A 17,986-nucleotide genomic window follows, 5' to 3' on the forward strand; every position below is an offset into this window, starting at 1 on the left:
GGCCGCGCCGGCTGCTGCTGCTGCTGCTGCTGCTGCTGCTGCAGGGGCCCCGAGCCGCCGGCCTTACGGATCACGGGGGAATAGGACACGTGTGGCCGGGGGGTGGAGGGGGTCTGGGGGAGCTGGCGGCGTCCCCGCCGCGGAGTGCTGGTACCAGATGTTGAGGGGGCTGGGCTTCCACTTACGGAACTACTGCCCTACACGAAAATTGAAACAAAGGAAATCAAAAAAAAAGATACAACAAAATCAACCAGAAGGAGAGGGAGGAGACACAGAGGACGGGAGGGAGAGAGGGAGGGGGCAAAGGAAAACCAGAGGGGCGGGGAGGAGGAGAGGGGAGGGGGGGCACAGGACGTTTGAATGGAAAAAAAGGAGAAAAGCAACAGCCACAGGGAGGAGAAGGAGAAGGAGGAGGGGGTGGAGGAGGTGAGGAGAGGGGGAGAAGGAGGGGGGAAGGGAGAGGAGGAGAGACAGACAAGGAGGGAGGGGGAAGTCGAAAACCAACACAACAAAGTGAAAAGAGAAATGAGAAATGGAGTTTTGTAAGTTTCGGGGTTAAATAGCAGAAGTTTCAAGAATTACTCACAGGCGTCCAGAGGACAGAAATCATAATCGAAACAAAAACGGAAGCCGGGTTAAAAGAAAGCGCAAGGCAGCAGGCAGCCAGCAGGGGGCATGAGTCGTAAGGACCACGCTGGCCAGAAACTCAAACGGTGATCCACAACCAAAGAGGAAGCAGCTGCGGGGCAGGGGAGGGGGTGGCAGGCGGGCAGGGGGACTGGAGGGGGGGCAGAGTGGGGAGCCCGAGTGGCTGGGGGCAGCAGCTACCCCTGCCCAGCTTCCCCCTGGGGCTTGGGGTCCCCAGTGGTGGGCAGGGTCAGAGGTCACAGTTGGGGAAGGGAGACCCTGCCTCCAGTAGCTGTCTGGTGTGCCCCCTCCCCCTCCCCCCTCCCCATCCCAACAGGCTCCCACCGGGATGCCCCGGTGCCGCACCCACCTGCCGGTGTACCATGTGATCACGGCCCTCACTGGGTGAGCGGGACCAGCGCTGGTCCCGGGCCCGAGCCCGGCCATGGTCAGGCCGCTCCTGGGCATAGCGCTCCTTGTCCAGGGGTGGGGGGTGGTGGTGGTGGTGGTGGTGATGGTGCTGCCGATGTTTCCGGTCCTTGGGCCGGCCCCGCTCCTGGTCCCGCTCCTTAGATGGCAGGTCCCCGGACTGGGTGGTCATGCTTAGGTCGGTCCCCAAGCCTGGGCCATGTAGGGGGGGTTCAGACAAACAGACGGCCATGAAGGAGCAGTGGGTGACACACAGGAGGCCTCCTCAGGTCTAGAGAGAGGGGGACCTTCTCCCGGACCAAGGAGGGCCTGCAGAGCAGCAGGGGTCTGGCCCCCAGGTTCCGAGCAGCCGCTGGCCCAACCCCGGCCCCTTGGCCCTGTTCCCCGAGAGTCCTGCCCCTTGTTCAGCCCTCCCTCAGTGTTTACGCTCCTCTGCCTCATACCCCCGCACCCTCCGTCTCCTATGGGGCCTCCAGTCCCTGGCCCACCTGTGTCCACGTCCGTGCAGCGGCCCAGGGAGCGTTCAGAGGCTCGGTGGCCTCGGTCTCGTCGCCGCTGGTGGTGGCGCTGGGTGTCTTCTGGTGGCACCCTCTCCAGAGAGTAGTCGTCCAGGCGCCGGGCCTTGGGGCCCAGCACAGAGGCCGAGCGCTTCATGGGGCTGCTATCTGAGATGGTCTGGGGGGGGGGGGCGGACAGGCCAGTGGGCCGGGGTCAGCGGCCGTCCTGGTCTGTCCCGCCCCCTGGCCCTCGGTGACGGGGTGTGACTGTCCTGGGCAGAATCCCGGAGGGCTGTGGGACTCGGCTTCTGATCCACCAGGGTCCCAGGACCCTTGTGCCTCCTCCCAGGCCCATCCTGGGTTCTGGCCGCGAGGCCCCATCTGATCCACCTCTGGGAGGTACCCCCAGCCCGGGGTAGGCAGGCTCGCCGAAGGGGAGGGTTTCCCCCATCCTGAGTATCACCAAGAAGCCCCGGGCACCAGGGAGCACTGCCCCACGCTCACTGCGGCCTCACTGTCCTCCCCGGGCTAGGGGCTGGGTTTTCCTGCCTGCCCGCTCTTGTAGGGAGCCCTTGACGGGCTGCCCTGGCATCTGAGGCCCTAGGAGACGGCCTCTTCCTCTTGGCCTGCAACCTGGGAGCCTGTGCGTAGTGCACCCCCAGGGGTCAAACCCTAGAGAGGGGCCTGGTTCTCTGCAGCTGGGAGAGGGGAGGAGGACCGTGGCACCTGCTGCCAGCCGGGTTGAGTGGCCAGTGGCTCAGCCCGAGGCGGTGGTTTTAAGGGACCTAGGTCTTCAGCACCAGAGGGTCAGGGGTGGCGTCTGGGGAATCAGCCTCGGAGAAAAAGGGGGCCAGGTGGGGCTGCAGGTGAGGCTTCTCGGAAAGACGGCACCTCCCAGCTCCAGGGGGGGCTTGGAGGAGAAGGGAGGGATGGGGGAAGGGTGGAGGGCAGGGCCCCCGGGCCCAGCACACAGAAGACACAACACACAAGGATGAGGCTTCACGGGATGGGGGGGTTGCAGTCTGCAAAGAAAGGGGGGTGGGTCTGAGGACAGGGGAGATGACGGGACTCCCACGAGGGGGGGTGGGCGGGAAGAGGGGGCCGGAGCCCAGCTGGGAGGCGGGCGGCGCGGTACATACACTGAGGTTATTCCCACGTGGCCGGCCCCTTCTCCTCTGTCACAGCCCCACGGGATGGTGCACACAGAAAAACAGAAAGAAGAAAATAAATATAAAAGCCAAGAGGGAGAGTGAGAGGGGGGTACACGGAGACTCCAGGGTCAGGAGGAGGAGCCAGGGCGGCCGGGATGGGGGTGGGGCGGAGGAAGAGGCATTAAAGTCCCTGGTGCGTGGGGGACTCCAGGCCCCGCTGGCCAGCCTCCCACGGGCTCAGAGGAGACAGACAGGAGACACCGCAGACAGACAGATGGCAGAGGCACGAGACCGACAGATGGGGTGGCGTGACCGCAGGCCCCTGGCCCGGGCTCCGCCTCATGCAATGCGCTACAGCCCTTCCTTGTTCCCGCTGACACTCAAAAGCTTGGGGAGGGGGTGGCTGTCAGCCGTCCAGTCCCAGCCCTCTCTCGGGGCCCAGCATGTCAGTCCTGGGGGTGTGGACGAGTGTGGGGGTGCTGGCAGGACGAGGCTGGGCAGCCACATGCAGCTGGGTGCCCCCACGCGAGTCCCCAGGCCCCTGAGCTACCCAGGCCCAGCACAGCCTTCCACCCCGTGCAGACAACGGCACAGCACACGGGAAGCCGGCTGCAGCCAGACACGCCACCCTGCCCTTTGGGCCGGGCGGGCAGCCAGCCATGCTTCTGGCTCTGGTCCCCCTGTCCCCGCGAGCCTGGGGCAGTGGGCTCACGCCCCACCCCCCTCCCCTCCCACTAAACAGGTGGGTGCTGCAGCTGTGGGCAAAGCAGCCATACACAGACACACATCAGACATCCGCCCCTGTCCCTCCCCGCCGGCCCCACACCGACCAGACAGGAAATACAAACCCCAGCGGCACCCCTGCGCCACCCCCGACTCTGTGACCAGTCCCAGGGCCTGCCAAGTTCCCCAGAGCAGACCTGCGTGTGCACGGGTGTGCGTTCCTCTGAGCACACGTGCCCGTGTGTGTGTGTGCACGCGTGCGCGCTCTCTGGACTGCAGATCTTACCTGGCCCTGACCTGTCACGGCCCACGCCCCTTCCACACCCCCAGAGGACCGTCCCCTGCCCCAGGGGAGTCCCTTCCCCTCTGCTCTCCACCGGGGAGGAGCTCCGGGCCAGGCCCCCAGGTGGGGGCTGAGGGTGTGGGCGGCTCTGTCAAGCCTGGGTCCCAGAGGGAAGGCACACCCTAGGCTGTGTGGGGAGGGAGGGGCCGCGGCACCCCAGGGGGCTGGGTGAAAGCCCTCACCTGGTTCTCCGCGGGGAGGCGGGGCATCGAGGCAGCCCGGGCCTGACCTTCCATGGGGAGGTAGTGCTCAGTGTCTGAGTAACCATCTCTGCCCATCTCTCGCATCTCCACGGACTGCAGGGTACAGGACGAGGCCGGGTGAGTCCGGGGACTGACACCGGGACCCGAGACCCCTCCCTCCTGTACTCTCTGGGCCTGGTGAGGGGCTGGGTGGGGGGGAACAGCGGCACCTGGGAGTTGGGCTGGCTGTTGGGCATGTCGGTGGGAGGCCCCCGCTCCGGGCTCCACGTCCCCGTCTTCTGGAACATCTCCTGGGCTCGCTGGGTCACCCAGGACGGGCTCTCCTTGATGCCGCTTTCATGAGCCAACCTGTGTGGGGGACAGAGGCCAGGGTGGTGGCCTACCCCCGGGGAATGGCGCCCCCCTGCCCTTTCATCCCCGTCTCCTGGCCAGAGCCACACTCACAGGCCTCCTCCTGGGTCCAGCTGGGAGGACGGGAGGGCGTTCTGGCCAGGCCCCCCCTCCTGGGTTGGAGACGGTGGCTCCATGCGCTGGAACATGAGTGGTGTCCGGTTCTGGAGAGAGAGAGGGGTATCGTGTGTGCGCAGGGTGGAGGGGGGCGGGGCGGATGGGCGTTGGGGAGGGTGTTCGAAGACTCAGGCTCTGGCCAAAGCTGCAGCAGAAAGTGGGGAGGCTGTGCAGAGAAGGCTCCACGTTCCCCGCCCCCGCCCCCAGCAAAATGCCAGAAGTGATTCTTGACACCTCCAACACACACACACACACACACACACACACACACACACACACGTTAAATCCATCAGCAAGTCCACTAGACTCCTCTTTGCAAATCCATGCAGAACAGGACCACTTCTCACCCAGGTCTAGCCCCATCATCTGCCTGGACCCCGAGATTCACCTCCTCCCCCCGGGGTCCCCCTGCTCCAGCCCTTACCAGCTATGGCCACCAGAGGGCGCCCGTGACCATCTGAGTGAGGTTACTTCCCACCTCCAATGATGGGCCATGGTGACTCCAATCTGACCCACAGCAAAATTCAAAATTGTCCCCAGGGCCCCCAAGGCTCTCTGTAGTCTGCCCTGTCACCTCCCCACCCTCGTCTCCACCCTGGCTCACTGTGGTCTGCCACAGTGACCTCACCGCTGTTCTCCAAACTCAAAGCCCTGTTTTCTGCCATGTTAGTCATTTATTACTAGAATGTCCCCTCCACAGGGCTTCTCATCTGTTTGGCTCCAGCTGCACCCCTGGTGCCGAGAACAGTGCCCGGCACACAGCAGGTGCCCAGTAAGTGTTGGTGGAGCAGATGAATTCATGCAGGCCTCCTCCTCGGCGCAGCCCTCTGTCCAGTGACCTGGCCTGGGTCCCGACTACACCTGGCTGTTCTGCTCTGTTACCATGGCTCCCGCAGGGCACCGGGCACCGGAGGGGAGGGCGCCAGGGCCCGGGGCCGTACCTGCTCCTCCCGCAGGGCCTGCAGCTTCTTGGCTTTGCTCTGCCGGTAGTATTCCATAATCATCATGGCTGCGTAGATCTTCCCCACTGTCAGGTCTGTGGCTGGGGGGGCACAGGGCGAGCTCGCCGTGGGTGGGGGCCCCGTGGGCACCAGCCTGGCCCCTGCACCTGCCTCCTCTCCCCCGCCCCTCCTGTCCTGGCGGACCAGAGCCCCAGGCCGGGCTAGGCATGGCTCTTACACTTGTGTGGGGTGACCAGCAGGTCCAGGGTCTTCTGGGACAGGTTGGGCCAGATGGCCATCATCTCCTTCCGCAGCTCAGCGTCCATCTGCTGTTTGTCAGCTCCTCCTGTGGTGTGAGCAGCAGAGAGGCCCTGAATGCCTGCCCGCGTGTCGGCTGGCCTCCGGGGCAGCTGAGAAGCCAGCAACTCCTGCAGGCTCAGGCCCTAGAGTCCCGGTTCTCAGGGTCACCAGTTCCCTGTGGGCCCGTCCCAGTGGAGGAATGGCCACGTGGGCTTTGGTTGTTGGCATAGCCGGGGCCGTGGAGCGGCTGGGTGGGCGGCAGTGGGCACCAAGAGGGGCCAAGTGGCCCAGGTGCCCACCTGCCTGCCATTCACCAACTGTGCGACTTAGTGCCTCAGTTTTCCCATCTGTGAAACAGGACGATAGCAATAGGACCCACCTCACCAAATTGTCTGAAGATCAAAGTAATTAATATGTGTGGAAGGGCAGTCTATGCCAGAGGATATTACCACAACAACCCATGGGTCTGGGACGGGGTCTGGGGTAAGCCCCAGAAAGGCTGGGATGTCCCAGAGCAGCCCTGATGGAAGGCATTTGTCCTTCAATCAAGGCCCTGCACCTGATCTTTGGTCCCTCGCTGGCTACTAAGTCCCTGCCAGGGATTCCCGGGCCCCTCCCGGCTGAGCGCAGGGGAGAACGACTCTTCCTGGCCCCTGTGATTGGCCAGAAGCCACGTGATGAGTTCTTGGCCAATGAACTGTGAGCACCCTGCGCTGTCTCTTTTGGGCCAGAGCATTTAATGGCCAGTGAGGGACCCTCTGGAGTTCATCTTCCCTCTGTCTCGGTGGCTGGTGGTATTAGGGATAGTGGCTGCTCCCTTGGGCCTGGTGCCTAAGCGACTGATGAATGGAACCCCCCGGCAACCCCCGGAAGGACACATGGCAGGAACGGGAAGTGAATCTGTGTTCCAGAAGCAGCACGTCCTACTCCATCTTGACTGATACGCCAAGCTGGCCCCACTTCTGTTTCAGAGCCCCCCCCCCCCCCCCCCCCCCCCCCCCCCCCCCCCCCCCCCCCCCCCCCCCCCCCCCCCCCCCCCCCCCGGGCACAAGGGCACCGTTCCAAACTTTTACCAGCAGTGACGAAGCCACGAAAATGACAGAGCGAGAGCAAGGGCCAGAAGGCCCCCTGCTGGGCCAAATATTGACCTTGTATTTGCTGGATTGTGCGGGGAGGCCCAGCAGCTGTGGGGGACCCTCCCCCGCCTTGCCTGGCAAAAGGGCTGCCTGGGTAGCCCCAACATCCCGCTTCGCCTCAGCCCCAGGTCAGCCTCTCCTCGCCTCTGTCTGCCTCTCTGCCTTTCCCTCCCGGCGCCTCCACCTCCCCCGCCCACCCTCGGGCTGCCCCTTCCCATCAGCAGACGTGGGTCCAAGCGCAGACCTTTGCCAGGCACCCTGTGGAGCTTTCACGCATCTTCTCCCATGTGACCCTGGAAACAGATGTCTTTATTTCGGGAAAAACCTTCCCTAAGGGCCTTTTGGTTAACGCACAGGTAAAGCTGGGTACCTGTTCTGGAGCGCGAACCTTTGAGGCGATGGCCTCCTCTCAGGCCTCCACGGCCGCCTCCCTCCACCACCAGAGGGCGCCAGTGAAGAGCCCAGTCAGTCGCGGGCAAGCTCTCCCGCCTGCCCACGGCTCCCCATGAGCCCACAAGGCCCTGCGCGATCTCCCTTCTTTTCCTCTACTTCTGCCGTTGCTCACTCTGCTCCAGACACACCGATCGCACTGTTCCTCAAACATACCAGGCACGGTCCTGCCTCGGGGCCTTTGCACAGCCCATTTCCTTTGTCAGGATCGTTCTTTCTGCAAATATCCACGTGGCTCCCTCCCTTACCTCTTTCAGGTCCCTGCCCAACCCCTTTATGAAACAAGCCTTCTAGCTGGTCTCCCCGCCTACCACAGCCCTCCCCCATGCCCTTTGATGCCCTTCCGTTTCTCTTCTTCCTACACATCACCTCATGATGTCATTCCCCATCTCGACCACTAGAGGGCGAACGGCCGTCTTTCTTTACACCTTTGGTGTTGCAGGGGGCTGTGGTCACCGGGGCCAAGTTGCGTGGGGGTGGGGCTGATGAGTGGGCCAGGACTCCGCTTGGGAGATCAGGACTACTGTGGGAGACCCTTGAGACCCTTGGGACAATCCCGTGTCAGACTCTCAAGACCCAAGAGCCACTAACCTTATCAGGCCTCTGTGGCTCTTCCCCAGAGACCCAGGGAGGGAAAGAAGAGAACATGACATTTGTTATTAAAAGTCACTTTCTCTTTATAGCTTATATGTTTCCCATTTCTCGTGAAGAAAAGGAAGACACCTGTCATTAAGGACTGAAATGTGTCCCCCCCCAAATCATGTTGGAGCCCCAATCTCTAGTGTAACTGCATTTGCAGATAGGACCTTTCAGGAGGTACTTAAAGTTACATGAGGTCATAGGGTCCTCTCTGATCCAACAGCACTGATGTCCCTATAAGAAGGGAGAGAGAAGGGTGCCTGGGTGGCTCAGTTGGTTGAGTGTCCGACTTTAGCTCAGGTCATGATCTCACAGTTTGTGAGTTCGAGCCCCATGTCGGGCTCTGTGCTGACAGCTCAGAGCCTGGAGCCTGCTTTGGATCCCCCCCTCTGCCCCCCTCCCCTGCTCGTGCTCTCTCTCGCTCTCAAAAATACATAAAACATCTAAAAAAAAAAAGGGAAAGAGAGATCAGGGGACCACAGGCACAGCAGAACTGGCCCGTGAGCAAGAAGGTGGGCGTCTGCAAGCCCAGGAGAAAGGCCCCACTAGGAACCACTCCTGCTGGAACCTTGATCTTGAACCTCTGCAGACCGTGCGAGAAGAAATGTCTGCTGCTTAAGCTGCCCAGCCCCTGGCGCTCGGTCACGCAGCGGAGCAGACTACGACACCACTGTTGGCGTCTGACGTGGGTAAGGGGGTATGGGCAGGGTTAGCCCTGTGGACACTTGGGGCCCGGTCGTTCTGGTTTTGGGGTCGCCCCATGCACTGAGCAAGGTCCCTGGCCTCCACACACCGGTTACTAGTAGCACCTCCTTCCCCAAGTCCTGACAACCAAACTGTCCCCAGACATTGCCAAGAGTCCCCTGGGGGACAGGTCTGCCCCTGGCGGAGAACCACCACCTTCAATTCACCGCAAGTGTCACATTCAGGATTGTCACTCACATTTAAACGAAGGGCAAATGCTGAGGGGATGTCAAGGTGGCCGCCCGCAGAGGTCCTGGGGTTCCCTGAGGGCTCATTCCTCCTCCAGGTACAGGCTTACTACCATGGGGGCCCCCAGGACCAGCAGGTCCTCCGGCACGCAGGCAGCAGTCACCCCCAAACCAGGTGTGACCCAGAGTGCACTGCCCGAGGGTGCTCCCCTCCCCCATCACAGAGAGTCTGTCCCTGGTCTCGAGGCCCCAGATGCCACCAGCACCAGCCCACTCCCAGGCGCGCCAACGGAAAACCTCTCCAGACACCGCCGACGTCCCGTGGGGGCAGGACGGCCCCTGGGTGAGAAACCACCAACTTAGGCTTTAACCCCCCAGCCCGACCGGAGTCCCCGGCCACCGTCCCTGGTGCCGATCCTGCTCCATCCTTTCCAGATTTCTCACCTTCCAACACACAACCCACCGGCTTGTTTACTGTGCTTGGTCCCCTGCAGCCTCACGAGGGCCGAGGTTCGTCTGTCTGTCACTGCTGCGTCCCACATGCCAGGGACAGGGCTGGGGACACAGCAGGCACTCCATGAATGCCAACATGGCCATCAGTTTCAGGCAGATCACAGGAGGCCAGGAGGCCACCCTCTCTGGGGCAGGCCAGGCAAAGCCCGTTAGTTCCTAGGAGGTGACCTAGGAGTCTGGGATGGTGACCTTGGGCTGGTCAGCCACGCGGAGTCCTGAATAAGTGTCTGGCTGGCCCTGGGGGGGCTTAGCCGGGACTGTGGTCCCTTCTAAGATGATGGCGGAAGGTGTCCCTGGCTCGAGAGACTGAGGTCACCTGCAACAGGGCAGATGACCAGCCGGGCGTGAGGGGCGCCAGGCAGCAGAGAGGGTGGGTGCCAGTCGGCTCTGGGCTTCTCTTCTCTTCTCCACGCACCCCCTCCCCCCACCCCCAGTGTCCGGGCGGGCAGCGCACGGGTCCCCTCCCCCCAGTGTCCGGGCGGGCAGCGCATGGGTCCCCTCCCCCTAGTGTCCGGGCGGGCAGTGCCCGAGCGGCTCTGTGTTTAGCGCTTTCGCTGGGCGCCTGGGGGCTCGGGCAGTTCAGCGTCTGACTCTGAATTCCAGGTTATGATCAGGTCGTGATCTCCCAGTTCGTGGGTTCGAGCCCCACGTCCACGCTGTCAGTACAGAGCTTGGTTGGGATTCTCTGTCCCTCTCTCTCTCTCCACCCCTCCCCTTCCCCTGCACTCTCTCTTTCAAAACAAATACACATTAAAAAAATAAAGCTCTTGCTTTCTGCTCAGTGGAAGTCAGAGTGTTGGTGGGTGGCTGGGGGCTTTGATCTGGGAACTGGGTTTCTGCCCTTGTCATCTGGCTGCGGGAGGGGGCGGGGGGTAGGGGGGTGTGGGGGGAGCTGGAGGGCGGGGGGCAATGAGGGGCACAGACTGAGTCCCTCGGAGGGAGGATTCAGCAGTTCAGACACAAGAACAGAAAGAAACTTGGAGAGAGGATGCAGTGTTCCTGGGGTAGGAGAAAAGCAGAGGGGTGAGGTGGGGGGACAGACAGACAGACAGAGGAGGGAGGGGCACAGACACAGGGGACACATAAGTGAGCAGGGGGACTGGCGTCCCCTCTCCCAAGCATCTAGCTAGGAATGTGCTCCCAGTTTTTGGAGAACCTGAAGAAGGTTCTCAAGTCAGCCCCGATGGCTGTGACTGTCATCACTGCTGTAAGTGCTGTCCCCAAGCGCTCAGCTGACCTTCCTTAACCCCAGAGACTGGCTCGGCTATTCCCTGTGGAACTCTGGGAGGGCCTGGTGCCCTTGGCAAAGTCAGGACCAAGAGAGACCCTTGGCTCAGAGATGTTGGGGGCATCACCCCCCGGGAACGGAGTGACAGCAGTGACAGCCAAACTCAGGCACGTCCCCAGGAGGCCCGGAGATCCCCACATGGGAAATCTGACAGGTGTCACAACGACTGGCCTTACTGGGGTCCCACAGAAGGTGTCCTCGCGGTAAAGGATAGCTCAGCACATTGCAAAACAAAGGACTGGTCTCTGGTGCCTCCCGGGAGGTCAAGTCCAAGGCCCTAGAGGGTCCGCGTGATAAAAATCTTTGTTTATCTGAGGGCCTCACACAAGACAGTTTATTCTAACATGTGATTTATGGGGGGGGGTCGCCTGGGCCATGTGACACCATTAATGTGATGTCTGGAGCGGCTGGAGTCTAAGTCAGGTGAGGCCGGCCTCTACGGCCGACCCCCGAGGCACACCCTGCTCACCCCCGCTGGGGAGGCTGCCGTGGTGGGGAGACCAGGAGCCGACTTCCGGGTGCTGCCCGCGTGACCTCACTAGCAGGGGACTCTGACCCATGGGCCTCTCCTTTGCATACTTTATTTATTTACTTATTTATTTGTTTAAAATTTAAAAAAATATTTTATTTTTGAGAGAGAGAGATAGCGTGAGCTGGGGAGGGGCAGAGAGAGAGGGAGACACAGAATCTGAAGCAGGCTCCAGGCTCCGAGCTGTCAGCACAGAGCCCGACGCGGGGCTCAAAGCCATGAACCGTGAGATCATGCCCTGAGCTGAAATCAAGAGCCAGCCATTGAACCGACTGAGCCACCCAGGTACCCTCTCCTTTGCATATTTTTTAAAATAAAATATTTTTAAGGCTTATTTATTTATTTTGAGAGAGAGAGAGAGCATTGGGGGAAGGGCAGAGAGAGAGAGAGAGAGAGAGAATCCCAAGCAGCCTCCACCCTGTCAGCACAGAGCCCAACGTGGGAGTCAAGCCCACAAATCTCGAGATCATGACCTGAGTCGAGATCAAGAGTCGGACGCTTAACCGACTGAGTCGCCCAGAGGCCCTTCTCCTTTGAAGATTTTAACCTGTATCCTTCTGCAGAAATAAACTGTAACCGTGAGTCAAACACTGCCTCTCAGTTCGGAGTCTTTCTAATAATTACTGAACCGGAGTCTTGGGTTCCTGTGGGACCCCTGAACAGGTCCCCGGAGAGAAACAACAGCTGGGTCACCAAGGCATCACATACCAAGAGCGGGTGCACTGTGAGACCATTTTACAGGTGAGGGAACCGTGGCAGGCAGAATGCTAAAGCTGTCCCTGCCTCCTGCCCTAAGATTCTGGCCATTCAGTCAAATGCTAGTCTAGGAACTGTTGTGAAAGAACTCTGCAAAAGTAACAGAAGTCCTACGTCAGCTGACTGTAAGGTACAGAGATACTTATCTGGGTGGGCCTGACTTAATCAGGTGAGACATCGCAAAGCCGAGTGTTTTCTCTGGCTGGTGGCAGAAGTCAGAGCTTTGAAGTACACGGAAGATCAGGGCGCTAAGCACAACCTCTGGCTAGATGCCGGCTGTGAAACAGAACCTCAGTCTTCCAGCCGCAAGGGACTGAATTCTGCCAACACCTGAATGCGTTTGGAAGCGTATTTCCCGCCTGAATGAGTTTGGAAGCACATTCCCCCCAGAGCTTCCCGAGAAGAGCCCAGCCTGGCCAATAGCTTGATTTCGGCCCTGGGGGACCTCAATAGGAAGCCCTGCTGAGCCCTCCTGCGTTCTGACCTACAGAACCGGGAGCTAACAAGCAGGTGTTTTGAGCTATTCCATTTGTGGCCATTTGTTACGTGGTGCAGCTAGTTAATACACAGCCGGTGGCTCAGAGAGGGTGATCTCTCCTGCCCAGGTTTACAGCGAGGACAGGGCAGGTGGGTAAGATGAGCCCACAGAACATGACCATCTCATCCGACTTCCAGAACACTGCCGCCCACCCTGTGCTTCTTCTCCCGCTCCCCTCCGGCTGGGACCTGGACCAGCTTCAGCCTCCATGATGACGAGACAGTCCTGGCGCTCGGACTGCTGCTGTGCACGGGGCTGGCTGGCACGTGTGAGCTGCTCACCGATCTTTCTTGCTATCCCTGGGGGCTCCTTCTGCTCTCTGTGCCTTCCCAGCATGCTTCCCGGCTCTAACGATGTCTCCCCTCAACCTATTCTCCCTCTGGCCTTGGCTCTTTCTCCCCTGGGGACCTTCGAAAGAACATGGGTCCCTGAAATTGCCTTCCTTCCCGCTGACCTCCCGGTGGCTTCGGCAGGTGGAGCCCTGACCTCTCTCTTTGGCCTCCCTGACTTCCACCCCTCCGCCGGACAATGCCGTCAGCCCTCTGCCCGCCCCCCTTTCCCACATTCCTTCTCCCTGGCGGCCCTTGCACCTCTCTGTCTGCCCTGCTGTCCTGTCAGCTGCTAAGTCACATCGGTCTCGTGTCAGGCGTCTAAACCCCATTCCAGGCAGGGGAGTCCTGATGCCTGCACCGGAGCTGCGGTCACGGAATGCACTGATCACTCTTGGTCCTTGTCTTCCGTGGCTGTTGCTGGGGGGAGGGGCCTGATATGCTGGAGACACCCTCCAGGGGCCCGGGCTGCCTGGCCTTCGCTTGCCTCCCCTTCTCGGTCACCTCTAACACCGCAGTGACCCTGGGCTGTCCTTGGGGTCTCTTGGTTCACACTTCTCTCCTTGGGGACCTTGTCCAATCTCCTGGCTTAAAATCTGTCAGCATCTGACGCTTCCTGACTTTTTATCTTCAGCCCAGCTGGGAAGATGCATCACCCCACCTCCTTCAGAACCTTCTCCGCTGGACAGGTCTCTGCCTCCCCTGTGTCTCCAGGCCGGCACCACCCTCTTGCCCATTCCTTCGCCCCAGACCTGCCCCTCCCACCTTTTCCTGGTCTCAGCAACGACAGCTCTGTCCTTCTGGTGCTTTGGCTCTAACCCCTGGGGGTGGCCTTGACTCCTTCCTTCCCTCCACACCCTACATCGACAACCTCCCAGGAAACAGCCATAATCTGAACACTCCCCATCCCTTGAGTCTAGGCAGCCCTCCTGCATTCTTCGAGATTATTTTTATGTCTGCGGCCTTCACCCTGACCTCCTCCCGGTCAGTTCTGCCCCGTGGCCAGAGGGAGCCTGTTTGAAGGTGAGTCAGGTCATGTCCCTCCTCTGCTTTGGATGCTGCAGCCCTCTCCGCCCTCGCACAGAGGACAAGTCAGTTCAACATAGCCGTGGGTGGCCTCCTACCCCAGGGCCTTTGCACCTGCTGAGGCACTTTTTTCCCCACGTGTCAACATCAGTCCCTCAGAACCTCCTCAGGGAAGCCTCTGGAAGGGTTAGCTGCCACGTCTCCCCACCCCCACCCCCTACCCCAGCTCACTTCCGGCAGTGACCGGCGCACCGGAAGTGAGCATGAGATGTTTCCCGAGCAAGCAGGGGAGTGGGTGAAGATCGAGGGGGGCCAGCGGCTCCTCCGGCTTCAGGTGGGGAGCGGGATCCCTGGCCGCCCATGTCTCCCCCCTCCCAGGCCCCAGTTCCATCCCGTCCCACCTCCCTGCTTGCACCCCTGCCCTTACCCTTGGCGATCTTGATGTCCAGGGCCGTGCGGATCAGAGCCATGAGGGTGGAGTTGAAGTGGACGGTGTTGTCATCGGCCACGGGCAGATCCATGCGAAGGAGCCTCTACAGAAAACCAAAGGCGAGGGCAGTCATTCCCGGGCACCCCTGCCGGCCCCTGTGAGCCACAACCCGCACGACCTGGGGGAGCCCCAGGAAGAACTCTGGAGGCAGTGGCTGAGGTGACCCCACCCTCGGGCTACCTGTCCCCGGCGCCCCACTGGCCCGTGCGGAGGGCTCTGCTTCGCCAGGAGCCCCCGCTCTTCCCTGTGGCATCTCCGGCTGCGCCTGGCCCCCTCCTCGCCCTGCCCCCGAGTTCTCCTGGACGGCTCCGTCCGGCCCCGAAGAAGAGCGCAGGCCGGATCTCAGCAGCACGTGCAGCAGCCAGGCACCGGGGTCCACGGCCATAGCCACCGGGGGGGCCGCCGGCTCCCCGCCCCCCACCCCTGCTCGGCCCAGACCAGACCAGAGGGGCACAGACCACATCATTCCTTGGAGAAGCAGCAGGCAGCGGCCCCCCCGCTGACGGGGCGGCCCCTCGCGGACATGCAGGGAGGTCGAGACACACAGAGCGGCGGACAGGGGCGTGCGTGCAGACGGAATCTCGAGACTCATTCATAGCTCCGTGGGAAGTGTTATCTCAGGGACATGTCCGGGTCTTGGCTCGGTGTGATGGCAGGGGGGAGGGGAGGGGGCAGTCCCGTGGCCCACGGAAGGAAGGACTCCCCGGGTCCCAAGCAGGGGCTCTGTCCCCCCAGTGCTTGGTGATGCAGGAGAGGATACTGGACTGGTGGGCACCAGCCCAGGCGCAGGTGGCATGGAGATGGGGGTTGAAGGTGAGTGAGGTGTTCACGGGGGAGGGTAGGGGCGGGGGCGGGGGTGATTCAGACACATGTCATCAGGAAACAGAGCTGGAGAGGGGGAGAGGGATGGCAAACCCAAAACAGAACACAGGAGAGGGATGGGGGCAGGGAGGGAGGTGGTAGACACAGAAACACACACAGACTGGGCTGCTGTGCATGCTGTGCACTGCACAAAGGGCTCACCATCTTAAAAACCATGGATTTGTGTATTTAAGTGACAACTTCTGAGTCGGTAACAGAATTTTCTTGTTCTTATGTGGGTGGACAACAATTTTCCAACAGACAACATGTTCTGTGGAAAGGGTGTCCTTTTCAGATTTGCACAAAGGTGCCTTAATGATAGATAGACTCCCGGTGGCCCTGCACAGAGCCCAGAAAGCGAAGGGGGCTCTCTCTCTCTCTCTCTCTCTCACACACACACACACACACACACACACACACACACACACACACACAGGTGCACGTGCACAAGCCAAGTGGAGACCAAGAGAAGGGACACAGGAAAGGGAGAGGAGAGATCGGTGCAAGGAGACACTTGTCAGAGATGCAGGTGGGGCAGCCTCTTTCCAAACTTGACTGGGAAGGAGGAGGGAGGGGGTGGCAGGAGGAGGAGGAGGAGGGGTGGCAGGAGGGGGGGGGGAGGAATGAGGTCACAATGAGACGGCCACCGGGACAAGCGGCCACCGGGACAAGAAGGAATGGCCTTAACAGAAGGACACAGGGTGGGCCAGGGCGGATGGGAGAATGGAATGATGGGGCCGTTTTCTGGGAGGGGGTAGGCCATTTTAAAGGTCATCCCTAAACTTCTCGTGGATGAGCTGGAGGGAACAGAGCATCTGTCCTTGGGTGCCAAGGGAGATTCCAGGACAGGGGTCCAGGGGGATGGCCCGGCCCAGCCGCCTGGCGGCAGGACCCTTGCTCCTTCAGCCAACATGCACTGTCCCCCGATCGGCCATGGTGCCTGCCCGCCCCAGGCCCCCGCCAAGGCAGCGTGCATGGCCTGCATCAGGGTGCCACGGTCCAGGGGTCCAGCTGCGGCCTGCCTGCCCACTCTGGAACAATGGAGAGGCATATGTTGGGGTGTCTAGGGGAGAAGGGGTGGCATAGGGATGGGGGCAATTTTGGGGGGGAGGGAGGGGTGGAGGGAGGAGAGGCTCCGGATACTCCTCAGGAGGCCTCGAATCCCCCAAGGCCCTAGGTCAGAGATCAGCTTCAGGTGTACTTGGGGGCGGGGGTGGCGCTGGACCCGGGGGCTCAAGATACAAAAGTTGGGGAGCAGAGCCTCGCTTTGCTGGGGCCAAAGCCCCCTGCTGCGAGGCACCTGCCCCGGCCTTGGGTGTGGGGGGCCGCTCTGGTTGGGCAGAAAGGAGATGAGGTGGTGTTCCCTCCGAAGCATGTTTGTGTCCAATTTGGTTCCCAGGGGACCAGGTGCAAGGGGACCGGGGGCTCCCCTCCCCCTCCCCCCAGCGTGTCGGCCATAATGGAGTCTCAAAACACCAAGACACACTCATCAGAAAAGACGGACACAGTGTGCTGCTTAGAGTCAAAGGGACGGTCATGATCCATTAACTCGAGGAGGAAAGGGGGGAAAAAAAAAGAAAAAGAAAAAAAGAAGAGTAATTCCGGAAAAAGAAACTCGGCTGGTTGTTCCTGGTCAGCACTGAAAAATTCCCAGTGCCCGACGCTAGTGGTCGGCAAGGGTAGACTACCTTGTAAGCCACTCTGGCCGGGCACTTCTTCCCCAGACCCAGGGGCGGAGACATGTGTCTCAGCATCTGATACATGTCCGGGTAAGGCATGCGGCCCCTGGCAGCACCGAAAACAAAACGGGGTGGGAACGGAGAACCAAAGGAAGGGGGTGGGTGGGGAGTGGAAGAAACCAAAGGAAAAACAAAACAAAACAAAACAAAAAAACAAAAGCAAGAACCAAACCAAGAGAAAAACCCAAAGAGCCAAACCAAAAAGAAACCAAAACCAAACCAATCAAACAAACAAAAAAAACCCACACGAGCCGAAAAAATAGAAAGATGCAGAGGACAATAAAATAGGTATTTCAAACAAATGGAAAACAGGAGAAAAAAATGGAAGAGAAGGGAATTAAAAAAAAAAAGATTATTTCACTGCTCACCAGCAGGGAGAGAGAGAGAGAGAAAAGAGAAAAGTCAGATTCAGTTTTGACTCTGAGCTACGGTTCTGGCGGGGCGTGGAGGAAAGGGGGAGGGGTGTTTCTCATTTTGAACGCTTTGGCTCTCGGTGTTATTTTAAAAATTGGGTAGAGTTCTCAGATTGGCTGAGGCTGGTCTCTGAGGGGGCCTAGATGGGGAGGGGGGTACCGGGGCAGCGGGAGGAGGGCTGGGGGCTTTGGGAGGTGAAGGGGGGAGGGGGGAGAGAGTGGAGGCGATGGGGGGGGTCAGTGCACACTTCTGACCCCCCTGATGTGTCTGATTTGGGTGCCAGTGAGACCCTGGGATGGGCAGCTTCAGCTAAGAGCAAGCAGAAATGGCTGAAGGGGTATGTCCCATGCTTCACCGAGTCTACGTGACTGCATTCTGTTGGCTAAGAATTTTCTAGTTTAATGCAAGAGAGAGAGATGACTCTGTTTTTTAGATATATATATATGAAATATATATATTGAAGAACCCCAAGCCACACTCATTCCATGGATGCTAGCAGGTTTTAGTGGAAATCAAACCTTGCAAGCAACCCTATGAGGACATTTCTTGCCTAAGCCGAGAGGGGGAGATATCACGCGCAATAAACTGTACATATCCTTATAATGAATCCGACCGCTGAAAGGAG

At 60.3% G+C, this 17,986-nt stretch overlaps 1 protein-coding gene across 1 annotated transcript in view; it reads right to left on the bottom strand.

The window, feature by feature from the left end:
* Window positions 1-17,986, bottom strand: part of CACNA1A (calcium voltage-gated channel subunit alpha1 A) — a 287,057-nt gene that overhangs the window by 3,591 nt on the left and 265,480 nt on the right. Inside the window, exons 42-52 of the mRNA XM_029916601.1 lie at window positions 16,897-16,993; window positions 14,285-14,390; window positions 5,660-5,767; window positions 5,422-5,522; window positions 4,418-4,527; window positions 4,183-4,321; window positions 3,953-4,066; window positions 2,693-2,728; window positions 1,545-1,731; window positions 998-1,248; window positions 4-197 (exon numbers count right to left, since the gene is read on the bottom strand). Of these exons, the coding sequence (XP_029772461.1) occupies window positions 4-197; window positions 998-1,248; window positions 1,545-1,731; window positions 2,693-2,728; window positions 3,953-4,066; window positions 4,183-4,321; window positions 4,418-4,527; window positions 5,422-5,522; window positions 5,660-5,767; window positions 14,285-14,390; window positions 16,897-16,993 (1,443 nt within the window). The remainder of the gene's footprint in view (window positions 1-3; window positions 198-997; window positions 1,249-1,544; window positions 1,732-2,692; window positions 2,729-3,952; window positions 4,067-4,182; window positions 4,322-4,417; window positions 4,528-5,421; window positions 5,523-5,659; window positions 5,768-14,284; window positions 14,391-16,896; window positions 16,994-17,986) is intronic.

Source organism: Suricata suricatta, chromosome 12, assembly GCF_006229205.1.
Source record: "Suricata suricatta isolate VVHF042 chromosome 12, meerkat_22Aug2017_6uvM2_HiC, whole genome shotgun sequence".
Lineage (NCBI taxonomy): Eukaryota > Metazoa > Chordata > Mammalia > Carnivora > Herpestidae > Suricata > Suricata suricatta.